Source organism: Apteryx mantelli, chromosome Z (assembly GCF_036417845.1).
Source record: "Apteryx mantelli isolate bAptMan1 chromosome Z, bAptMan1.hap1, whole genome shotgun sequence".
Classification (NCBI taxonomy): Eukaryota; Metazoa; Chordata; class Aves; order Apterygiformes; family Apterygidae; genus Apteryx; species Apteryx mantelli.
In genome coordinates this window covers 13,532,935-13,545,679 of record NC_090020.1, presented here as the reverse complement: position 1 = coordinate 13,545,679, position 12,745 = coordinate 13,532,935, and the positions used below count along the sequence as shown (strand labels likewise).

Sequence of the window (12,745 nt, the reverse complement as noted above, 5' to 3'; positions counted from 1 at the left end):
AGTTGTTTTGCTACTTGCATCCTTTGTAATGCCAGCACCAAGCCAGTAGAGCATTGTAACCTACATGTTGCTTTGTCCATTGCAATTTTTCCTTAAAATACACAGATGTTCCATGTGGAGTGCATCATGTTTTCCTTCTGCTGGCATTTCTGGCATCTCTGTTCATCCACTGCCTTCTGTTTAAAGTAAGAACATTGCAGGCTGACAGTCTGCTGCCACCAGCTTATACTGGGTGAACGGTTCAGCCTATTGGTCCTGTTTCAACTCCATCATCTCATCATTGGTTATTGAAGAAGCAAAATTCCATAGTCTAAATACCAGGAAGCACTTAATTACAAGCATTCTGTTTGCATTTTAAACATCATGATCTCTATGTGCTTACCATTTCCATAAAATGCATAAAATAAAAAGTTGCCCAGCTATTCCTTATCTGTTGAGACAAACTCAATTTCATAGAGGGAAGTGAACTTACAGAAGAGACAAACACAGACAAATAGATCTGGAAACAGCTGTGGCAAGAAGCTGATTAAACCAATCTGCCAACAGGAGGTACTGGCAACAGGTTCCTTTCTGAGTTCACAAAAATTTTCCACTTCTACTGACTCTTCACTCAGGCAATAATTTATTGAGCAATTATTTTTTGGCATTGGTAACCAAATTCAGCCTCAAACTCTGTGCTCTGGGATTTCCTTGTCATTTTTAAGGGCAATTTATCAGATATTTTTCAGGAACATTCCACATTTCCTACTCTATTGCTCTGACTCTTTAAGTGTTTGTATAAATACAAATACTAAAACAAAGACACAAACATGCATGCTGCTGTCATCAACATGCTCCTCTTGCTTCTAAGCCTGAAAGGAAGAGTGAAAAGAAATCCAGCTCTATTAAGTGCTGCATTTTTTGCATTCTGCTTTAAAACTGACCCTACTATTACAGTGACAATATATGGGTGCCAAGGATCTGATTCACTCTAATGATAGAGCTTAACAGCTTTTCTAATTTGTTCTGGAGACCTCCAAGAGGGACAGCATATATCTTGACATCACTATTATTATCACCAAAAACAGAGACTCAGATCTACCCCTAGCTCTGGGTAACCTCAGATCACTTCAGACAATATTTTCAAATATTGATACCAAAGTATGGTAACAATGTCCCTTAAAGAAGAAATAAAACTGTCTACGTAAGTGCCAAACTCCAGGCTGTCAACTATGTTGATACTAAGACACATAGCTAAAATGAGCAGTAAGATCCACAGCTAAAATGAGTAAAGGTGTTCTACCTCTCCATCAAGCTCCAAATCCCTCTAACATTTTTAGATCAATAGAAAATCACTCCAGTCTCAGGGCACAGAAAGTGACATCACTTAGCATACACCCAAAGGCTACTAACATGTGGGAATGATAGCCTGCAGAAACACTCTCTTCAGCAGTGTTGGTCAAGTCATACCACACACTCCTTCACAGCAACAGCTCCCTTTTTATTCTGTATGGAGTTATCACAGATTAAAGGGAGAGTGACAGTAGCATAAAGTAAAAACCAGAGCAAACAGAAAGAAAAACCTCAGGGGGGAAAAATAAAACAAAAAAACAAAGAACCAGGGATCTAGATATGCTTCTTCTCTCTGTGGATGCACTCAGGTCCATTTCTAGCTAATGGACAGGAATTCAAGAGATGTTTCTTCCTTCATTTATTGCTTGATCCTCCCAAAAAACTTATTCCATCTTCTGTCTACCCTAAGCAATTCTTTCAGTATCACATCAATCCCACCACAGCAGGTTATCCAAATCCATACAAAGACTGGCAGCAAATTACTTCTCCCAGTTGCCTGAGTTCCTGTCTCCATCCTGCTGAATCCCAGTTTTGCCTTTGCCCATTCAGCTCAGGACCAGAAAGGAACACAATAGACAGCATGCTGACATCCCCAAAAGCAAAGCCAACAACAAAACAAACATCTCATGCTGTTCCACTGGCCACAAAACTGTTCTCAACAAGCCGTAGGAAAAGGCCAAAAGCCAACAGTTATTAACCAATGGAAGGAGGTTCAGGGAACAAGGGCATCTCTGGTGCCCCAGGTCCTTGAAACAACGAGGAGTTTGCTCAGTAAACTTGTAAGGAGAGAAACAAGCCCTGCACTTGTTCCACCACTGCCTGCCAATCTGACTCAGGAAAAAGTTCCCATCTGATTCCACATCTGATAATTAGTGTAATTCTGACCACAAGAAATAAGACACACCAACAAGTACCTGAGAGTCTTAATAAGCATTGGCAAGCAGCTCGGCCACTGGCAGCACCTCTGGGAAGGAAAGACAGGGAAATTCTGTGGGGAGAGTGGAAACTTGCCCTGGGTTAGAGAAAGAATGAACGAGGCAGAAAAAAGGACCAGTGTGAAAGAAAGAAGAGTTGATCTGAAATTTGAGAGGGAGAAGACAGGCATGCAGTATCACTCCTACAGGGCACAAAACCAAGGAAACAGGCAGAACCAGGAGACACCCTTCTAAACCCTGACTATGGCTACAAAAGCAAAGGCATCTTCTGATCAGCAAAGTGCTGATCACCATCTTGCATCCTTAATATGGAAGCTATCCTTCCAACCCACCTTGCAATTAAAGCAATTAGGCATTAAAGCTTTGCCTGAATCTGCCCTGTAGTCATTACTGGCTCTCTGCCTCCCTGATCAAACAACAGACAAGTAAAAAGACTTCAAAAGAGTGGTGCCCAAAAAGAAAAAAAGGAAAAAACAAAAAAACAAAAAACAAAAAAACACAAACAAATGAGGGGTCTTAAATACAAAGAAAAGGCAATTCTGCTCCAATATCAGGCTTCCGGGCTGTGAGGATTCCAACCTACTGTGGTCTCACCCTAACAGTGGTAGCCATAAAACACTACGACACAATAGTGACAATGAGAAAGAAACAACAACAAAGTTGAAATTTCAAGAAAAAGCCTCACAAGCAACAGGCTTAGAGACTTTCTACCCTGCTTAGAAGGTTACAAAAACACCTCTTATCAACGGTGCCCATAGATAGAAATAAATAGCTCAGCTGCAAAATAAAGTATGCATTGGAAAAAAAAAACAAAAAACAATTGGGGGTAGCATATCTGAGCATATGGAAAGCTTGCCTCTCTTCTGGAAGGTGGAAGGAAGACGGAGTTGAGTGCCTCTAGGGCTGAGTGCACTGCGATAAAAATCTTGTCTCATTGGCACTATCTGAGAGACATTTGTTAAAAAGCCTCCCCTCTTCCCCATAGCTCTCCTCTGCTTCTGGTAGTGCATGAAACTGTTCTAGCAAACCTGCTAAGGGCCCTGTGCACCCCTCAGGATTTCAACTGTCAAGCAGCATAGAAGAGACACATCCTGATTATGTATTATCCATTCTGAAAAGGAAGTGTACAGGAATGGGAAGGGATTTACAGTTCTTAAACAACAATCCCAGAGACAGAACTTAGTTGAGCAGTTTTGTACCAGCCAGGCTCCAGTAAAGCAAGGCAGATGCATTTATATTCCGGTCTCTAGATGAGACAAAGTTCTTTTCCACCGACAAAGGCTAAAGTTCACAAAAAGCTGGAATAGGGCACTGGGTGTTTCACTTAGTAGTTTTCAATGCATTTGCTGCTGCAAGTAATTAAATTTAATGAAGATGTTGACATGTAGTGTACTGGGAAAGTCAAAAATTCTTCTAGCTCTGTCCCTGCATGTGTTTTATGATGTGTGCTGGTGTTAATCATAGATACTGTTTGGTTTGCATAACAGTGAAAACCATGATTATTGAGCTCCAAGGGCATGCACAGAGTGTGCTGCTTTCTACATTTCAAGAGCTGGCTACCACTAAAAAGGAAAAAGATCTTGTGCAATGGCAGCATGAATGAGAAGACATTAGAAGCCACATCCACAAGATCTGTCTGGTTTATCACTTGCACTTCACTGTGTCCCTACAGCAATTACATATTCTTAACTACTAAAAACTAAAAAAAAAAAACCTGTTATTTTGAATTACTTTATACAGTCATGACACAAATAAATTTATGAGGCTCCAGATCTGCCAGCCATATCAATATAGAGCAGCACTTTGCTCTACAAAGCAGTTAAGCCAAAGGGGTTATTCAAAGAATAAAGAGCTACTGAAAAGAAGCAATAGTTCTAGCCAGGGCGATTTATGACAAATATTTTACATACTCCCAAGAAGTTTTTGCTGAGGGTAGAGTAATAACACTAAACTGTTGATCTGTCTGTGGAGTCATTTTGTTTTATGGTCTTTACGACAAGAGGCTCCGCTCATGGATTTCTCCAGTTTATAAGAGGAAGGCAGTCTTCCACCTCTACAGCCCTTGAATATGAGCAAACACACATAACACCAGGCCTTATGCAAGCATCTGTTCATATGTGCATTCTCCTCAGCTAGTGTTCACTTTAAAGGTAACACCTGTTCCTCTGTTTTCCAGGGTTTAGTCAAACAATTTGTGTCTCTGCCTGGCTTTCATTTCAAGCCTTCCCTACTGACAGAGATGATGATGGTCTTTCAATATTGTAATGACTTGACAATGCAGACTGTGGGATTTCATTGTCTTGCACTCAAATCAACAGCAACAGAGCTGATTCCACACGGCACGAGACTGTAGACTCTTATCTATGACACATATTGCACCACAGGATGACAATATCACCAGTAAATCCATATAACCCTTCTGGGCAGAGATTAACACAAACATAAGTTCTGGTTCTCAAGAAAATGTGAAAGAACATACAACAAAACATATCTTTTTAGGGGATTCATCCAGTCCTCCTCAAAGATTGAGGAGTTCGAAATATTTCAATTTATTCTGAATTTTCACTGTCTAAGGACTCAAAACTCCTAAACCACAGTTTCCTGCATAGTGCAAATAAGTAAGTAAATCCAAACAAACAAAAATTCCAACCACATAACTGAAAATACATAGAATACCACCATCTCTGTCTTCCAAAAGGAAAAATACCTGTAAACTACTGGGAGATCAAAAGAACATTTTACCAGACTGGCCACCTCATTGTTTCAACAGGAGTTGAACGTTGCAAAACTCTCAGTGCCCCTATCCTATGCAAAACAGAAAAGTCACACTGGGGATTACCATTTGCTGGTCTTTTGTGACTGTTTGTAAAAAGAACAGAGTGATTTACCTCTACAGAGGTTAGGATACAGCATGAACAGATCCTTACGTATCATGATATCACACAACACATGGAAAACCAGGTAGGATACAAAAAGCAGTACCTTCCAGCGATTTCTCACTAACAAAGCCTTCTCCATTGACTCACTTCAGAGATTGCCACAAACACCCTGTTATGCCACTGCCCTGGGAGAGGCACATGAGCGTTAAAGTGGTTGTTACGCTTTTTAATGACAATGTAGTTGCCAGGGATGAGCCTACCTAAACCGCTAAACTGCTCCAACTTCACCTCCATGCAAAGTATATCAAGCCCCAAAACACCTCCAGGACATAAAGTTGAACGTTTCAGATATGCTGGCTGCTAACCACACTGAACTGAAAGAGATGAGTCACTCAAATTTAAATATATTTTCATCTTTTAACAAATGGATCAACCTAAAGAACAAAAGAAATGTTCTAAGGAAGGCCCCTCAGGGAACAATTTCTGCAGGAAAAAAAGCAGCAGCTGAAGTTCCGCTGGGCTCTTGTCCCAGAACAGCTCTATTCAAACAGGCGCTCTGCTATTACAATTCGGTACCCTTTTCCCTTTTCTCCATCTTTGCAGGGCTCAACAATTGGCAAGATGAGTTCTGCTAGCTTCTCAAATCTCCCCAAGCCATCCTGCTCTATTTCCTATTCCAGCTACAATATTCATCCATAGACAAGAACAGACCTTTTCTGCAGCCATTTCAATTATACTGGCCTGCTGCATACCTACCAACCTATAAAATGAGTCCATAACAACATGAAGCAACCTTCTCGTCTGCCGTTCACCCCAGTCCTAGTTCAATTTTGTATCCCCATTAATTTGATCACAGCCCAAGCACAGGTTATTTATACACGCTAACGCAGATGAAATCCAACTATGGTACGCTGTGTGAGCCCCACTTAATATTGCCTCCAGCTGGACATAATAATGCCTCTCACACATACCCATATTTCCTATTATTGGGACCAGTCTTTTATCTAGTCCTATGTATCATCTGCAACTTGCAGGCCTAGGTAACACAGAGCTTGATTCATTCCCTTCTAAAAACCAAAAATAAATGAAGTCACAAGAGCAGCGATCATTAACTTGATCTGCAGCCAACTTCATAATGTCAAAAAACTACTTAAAACAGGTTATTCCTTCCCCAAGCAATGCAGAAAATGTTAACACGATTATTATTACACCTGTACTTGTCTGACTAGCTCCCCAGTGGGTGGCTTCTATTATTGTCAAAGTGACTTAACTATTAACCCTGTTTAAAGATGATCAAGCTAATTGGGACAAATTCTGCGCTGGTCTCAGGCTGCAATACAAATCTAGGTAACAGAGCCATCCTCAAAAAGTGTTTTTGTTAAGAGTCATTATTTTATTCATTTTGGGATGAGTTCACATTAAAGGCTATAAAATTATCTTCTACAGAGATCTTCACTCAATTTGTAACTTCAGTTACCATGACTTTGTGCTCCTGGGATCAGTAAACAAACAAACAAACAAACAAGCAAAACAAAACAAAAAAAACACTGTGAAGTAAATGCACCATCCTTCTCAAGTTCAAAAACTGTCCTTCTGTATCTCTCAACACCACTCTGACTAGCAAAACTTTGCCAACAAACTGGAAAGACCAGGACAGACACTGAAAATTACTGTCCACCTCTTAACAGTCAGTAATGGAACATTCTTTATAGAAAGTAATAGAAGAGTAACAGATACTACACAAGATGTTCTCTGTTTGTTGGATTAGTTTAAGCTAGCATTAGCAAAAATAAATGCTCAGTTAGTAAGTCTTCACTGCACTGTTCCAGACACCCTTTGACAAAAGGCAATCTGAGAGCAGCTGGTCAAAATCTTTTCAAAAGACTCTGTTCCCAAAAGTGACTTGCTGAACCACACAAATATTATTCACTTTTTTTTCTTCAAGAAATTATTTCTATCCCGATTTTTTCTTTCTTTAAATTATTTTCTGCCATTTCCTGGACTTATTTCTTGTCTTTCACTCTTTCTTATTTCACACTTTTTTTCCAATGAGAAAGAAAAGAAGGGGTGATGGGAGACCAAAAAAGCTACAAAGCAATTAGTCATGACACTTATCTCCCCTTTCATTTCACTAGTTAAAAGAAAAGAAAATTCTGCTTTATTAAAAAAAAAAAAAAGAAAGAAAAACTCTGGAAAGTTTTGAACATTTTTTTCCTCTCCTAACATCCCCCATACCCTAATTCCTTGGAATTTCTGCAAACACCTGAACCTTTTATTCATCTTCAGCTACCTTCTCCTCCCTTGTCAATGCAACTCATCCAAGAATCAAGATTTTTTGCTCAAAGGTCAACTCTTTTCTTAATTGGCAGTAAGCAACCTAAAACGAGTCTCATAAGCAACAACTGCAAATGTTTTAAAGCTTGCTATAATGCCGCACTACATCTATCCTACAAGTCTACATTTTCTCTGTTAACTGCATCCCCTTTTCTGTTGCTTCCTAGATATTTCCTGCATGCTTCTCTTGCACAAGGGCACTAAAAGCTTTCAAGGAAAGCAGGGAAAAGAGAACAGTTCTCAGAATCTCTCTCCAGCAGATGCAGCTTAATATCTGGAGGCACTGTTTATGCTCTTTGTAGCAAGAACATGAGAATAATCACTTGTACTACCATTATAGGTACACATTTTAAACTTAATCAGCTGGTTTCACTAAAGTGCTCTCCTAACAAGGTAAAGAGGTGTTTTTCAGGAGAACAAATGGAATTAGATGCTCTCTTTCCCATTGGCTTTCAGTAGAAACTCTGCCTCTGAAAATTTTCTACAATATAAATCTCTGCTAAAAAGTAAAGCCACCATAACAAAGTCAAGCGGTGACAGGACAAGTTAGTGAAGTATGAATTGGTGAAGTTCTAAAGCAGGTCATGTCCTAAAACACCATATTTACTCTTGTTTTGTTGCAACTTCTGATTCCTCTTAATGACCAAAGGAAGCCGCTTCTTGGGCAAGCTGCCTGCCGCTTTTTTTTTTTTTTTTTTTTAACTAAAAATATTAAGTGGCACCTTAGAAAATTAAACTCTTGCTCTGAGGCACCTCTTACCATTAGAGTCCTCCACTTCTTCAGCAGCAGTGTGGTTCTTGGAGGTGTGGTGGGCGTGTGAGGCTGCAAGGTTGACAATGCGGGGTCTTGGTAGTGTCAGTGCTTTCCCATGCACTTTCAAGGAGTGCTCTTTCAGCTGGCTGATTGTCATGGTGGAAAATGAGCAGGAGGAACATTTGTAGGCATGTTCACCTGGGTGAGCGAAATACAGGCAAGTCATCAGCTCACAAAAGAAACAAAATGGGGCCCCCATACTTCTCCTACTGAACTTGGCAGTAAAATTCCCATGGACTCCTTCAGCGTGAGACTGATCCCAAAGAGAACAAGCTATATGGGTCTCTGTTGGAGCAGTCTGGACTCTGCAGGTACAGACACCTGCTTTGGACCAAATTATCACTTTCTGACAACTGTAGATCCTTGTCAAGTGACTGATGTCAAAAAACAGAGACCAGACTCTTAGCGTGCCTGTGTTGCATGGTATGGGAAGAAAACAGACTCTGGGATGAAAATGGAGTTGTTTGACTACAGCACTGTCAAATTTCCTTGGGAGCACAGCAACTAAAGAGGGCGAAGTCATCCATTTTTGCATGCAGCACATCCAGCATTGTTACTAATGAAGCAAGAAGGAGACCACAAAATGCTACAAAAGGTCCCTCAAAAAAAAAAAAATCTATTTGAGAAAGGTCGCGTTTTCCTTACGTGAAACCTGCCATCAAGCAGAAGTAATCTCCATAGAACTGATAACCAACTCAAGCTTGGTTTACCACAAGAACTGGACACGGCAATACCAGGAACACTTCATATTTGTAGGACTATGTGACAGTGCGTTATGGAAAAATCTTAAAAGAAGTGAAAGAATAGAAGTAACGAACAGTAGTGAATTTAATTCCAAATACATTCCAAGCCATAAAGACAGAATACAAGGAAGAAACAAATCCCTGGGACAAGATTTGTTCTGCATTAAGCATCATGGAGGCAACTGGAACACAAAATGAAACTGCCCAACATAAACAACGTGATATACAGGCGACAAGTTACTGTTTCGGAAGCGCCATTCCATGTATAAGGATAACACTGGCATGTATAAGGACAACACATGAGTTGTACATAAAGTGCCAAAACTAATACAGGAGTGAAATATTCATGAACATAACAGCAGAACAAGAGCTCTGTGTAATGAACAAGCAAGAAAAGTCTTCCATTTCTCAAAAAAAATTAGCAATCAAGGTCCTCAAACAGGTTTGTTCCCAACACCAGAATTAAGCAAATCAAAAGAGAATGTGAAAGCACATGTATTGCAGCCAGAGTAAGCACACATGAAAAGATCAGCAACCTCCCTACATAAAAATAAATCCCACCCCTCTCTTCCAGAAAAACTGTGCTAATCACGGGGAGAAAATATCAACTCCTAGAAAGCCTCGTTGGTTCATCTGAAAAAGAACAGATCACTTAAGAGTCTGAAATAGTGAAATAAGAAATTGTTGCACATGTGTTTTCAAATGGCACTCTTCACTTGCATATTATGTCAGAGACAGATATTAACTTTTTACAAAGACAAAGAAAACGTTTTTTATATAGTATGTATGATAGGCTGCTTAACAGAACAGGATAATACAAGGACAAAAAGTCTCCATCCTCAGATATTTCAAAACCCAAGTGGACATGGTTCTGGCCAACCTGCTCTAGCTGACCTCACTGGAGCAAGGGAGTTAAACCAGATGATCTCCAGAGGTCATTTCCAACCCCAACTATTCTGTGATTCTGTGAAAAAGAAACCCCAAGGTGTAAGATATCATGCTAATACATACATAAAACTTCACAGTTTGTTTAAGAGATTCCTAGATGAGGGTAGGCACCAACCATTAGTTTAAAATCATCACAAGAAATTAAAGCAAATAGAGAATGATTATAAATTAAGAACTCTGGATTGAATTAGTAAATGAGAGAATGTGTATGATTTCAGAGGCATGGCTATGGTTCGACTCAACAGAAGGGTTTTACACATTTTCAGTTGCTAGTTTTGCATTTCATAAAATGATAGCATTAATATATAAATCAATACATCTCAATAATTTCCACGAGGGACTGTCTCAACACCTGAGTTATCCCCAGAGCATTATGTTCCAGATAATGTAGAACCTGAGCAGGGCAAACAGTCTGGCTTACAATCTAATTTGAGGTGAAAACAATTGAGAGCACATTTAGAGATACTGCAAACTACTCTGCTCCATGCCAAAGGAGATGGCATAAACTGGATGAGAATAAATGCCAGAAACATGGTACTGACTGGTACTAGCTGTTAGGCAAGAATACATTTCACAGTGAATGAAATTTGACCAGTCCCCAAAAGATGATGGAGGCAGGCAGACTGAGTGAAAGACTCCAGGATTCTACTGAACTTTAAAGATCCCCAGGAGACTGCAAAAATTCAAGGGCATGTTGTAGGTTTCTGCTTCTTAAAAAAAAAAAAAAAGACTGATGATTGATGAGAGAAAAAAATGTGGCAACAAAAGAAAGATTCAGATAAACACTGTGTTACTAAAAGACTGGGGAGTCAGAAGAAAAGTATCCATAAGGTGATTATGCAGTAGGATGTATTTCTGAAGGACCGACTGAAAACATAACACAGCAAAACTCCTTTTGAAAAATATGCCAGCGATTTTTATGTGATATGAGTATTTGTTTGGTAGAAATGGACTGAGGCAGAACAGATCATAAGGCTTTGGAAACCCTACTACACAAGTCATTGTGCAAAGCACTCTTTGGGCTGCAGAAAGCAACTATGAAATCATGTTCTTGTATGATGCAAAACACGGGTCCACTAATCACGTTCAAGGGCATGACTTTTAATATATAAATCAATGACCTACATGAAGAGGACTGTAAAGTAAATATTAGCTACATGCTAATCATGACACTAAAATCTGGCAAGTTCAAACAAGATAACACAAAGTAGCCCAACTGTACAATGACATAAAAGAAAATATATATATATATTGCTGGCCAAGACAGAGAACATCGGCACCTCCATACAGCATCTGAGACTTCATAAACTGAAACTGCTGCATACAGGTAAATTTCCTAGAAGAGACGGAATGCCATAGTCCCATACAGAAGGAGGCTGGAAAACTTTAAGTTAATCCACAATACCCATGCAAGTACAGTAAAGTGTCCTGGTATACACTCTATCATCAGAAGATAAAGCATCCAAGTGTGAAATTTGAAATCAATATAGGAAATGGAGTACAGCAGAGACCACCCATCCCTCCTAAATTTTTACAGACGAGAAGTGCATTTGGATCAAGGGCCACAATTACCTTATCAGCCAACAGCCACAAATTCCTCCTGCCCCTTCTCCCCATTTCTCCCTCTTCCTTCTCCATTCTGACTTGAGTACACAATGTGGTGGAAACAAGAAGTAAAGAAAGGAATTTATTTATAGAACCTTGTCATCTGTTCCAGGAGTTTCTATGTGAGAGTTGTAACAATTGGGCTAGTTTGCAGTTTTTTTAAGATTGCTCCATATTCTGCTATTTGCATTAGAATACATGTTTGGACTGAGGTAGGAGGGTTCGCTGTTTTTTAACTGGGAAGATGCAACAGAAGCCAATGGAGCCATTGGTTCCTGACTCCAATCTTCACATAACCTTTCAATGCATGACGGTGCCAGGAGTCTAGGGCCAAGTAATAAAGATCAGTCACCTACCAGGACATTTTGTGTCTCACACCTTTGAACAGTCAAAGGTGCAACACTTTGAGGTGACCTATCCTGCATGATGCATCACCTTCCCAATTCTTGTTCATCAGAAGCATGTTTGCTTGCTTGTATGTATTCTGTATTGCAAGACAGAGGTCTGCAAGATAGATTTCCATGTATAATAATGGAACCGTATCATTCTCAGTCTGCTACACACAGACCTTACTCCCAAAGTTTTCAGTGTTTGTTTTAACATGAAAATCACCATAAGATTCTATGAAACCAAGATGCAATCCTCGGTCCTTTTCCCAGAATCACCTAAAGCACAAACATAAATTAAGATATAGTGGAGCAAAGCTCAGTACCAAGCAGTTGAGACACCAACGGTATATGTGGACTGACTGAACATTCTTGGAAACAAGCAAAGATAACAACAAAAATTCATTTAAATAAAAGGAAATAAGAGAAGAAATAAATTCTTGCCCTCACAGAAACATTATCCCACTGATACAAGAGGCACAGAGGCTGACCAGTCCTGACTTGCCTTTGAAAATCTTACCCACATTTGGTGACAAAACACGTGACCGAAATCAGCATCTCTGATCAGCAACAAGTTTACATGGGCCATTTCAGCTGGAGAACTGCAAAACTGAGAGAGAGAAACTTACCAGCATGAGCTTTGAGTATATGGGTTTTCAGGCGGCTGTTATAAGAGGACTTGAATGGGCAGAGTTTGCAACGGAACGGCTTATGGTGTCCATGGTGGGTCTGCATATGGCGATCCAGACTTCAAAAAAGGAAAGGCAGA

At 39.8% G+C, this 12,745-nt stretch overlaps 1 protein-coding gene across 5 annotated transcripts in view; it reads right to left on the bottom strand.

The window, feature by feature from the left end:
• ZNF462 (zinc finger protein 462) overlaps nt 1–12,745 on the bottom strand; it is a 91,579-nt gene that overhangs the window by 26,188 nt on the left and 52,646 nt on the right. For 4 of the 5 annotated variants that reach the window (XR_010886828.1, XM_067315341.1, XM_067315343.1 and 1 more), the window contains exons 6-7: nt 12,606–12,724; nt 8,241–8,432 (exon numbers count right to left, since the gene is read on the bottom strand). Coding sequence is in view for 4 of the 5 variants with exons in the window: in XM_067315341.1 (XP_067171442.1) it covers nt 8,241–8,432; nt 12,606–12,724 (311 nt within the window). In the remaining variant the exon portion in view is untranslated. The remainder of the gene's footprint in view (nt 1–8,240; nt 8,433–12,605; nt 12,725–12,745) is intronic. The other variant, XM_067315344.1, reaches the window with a different exon arrangement.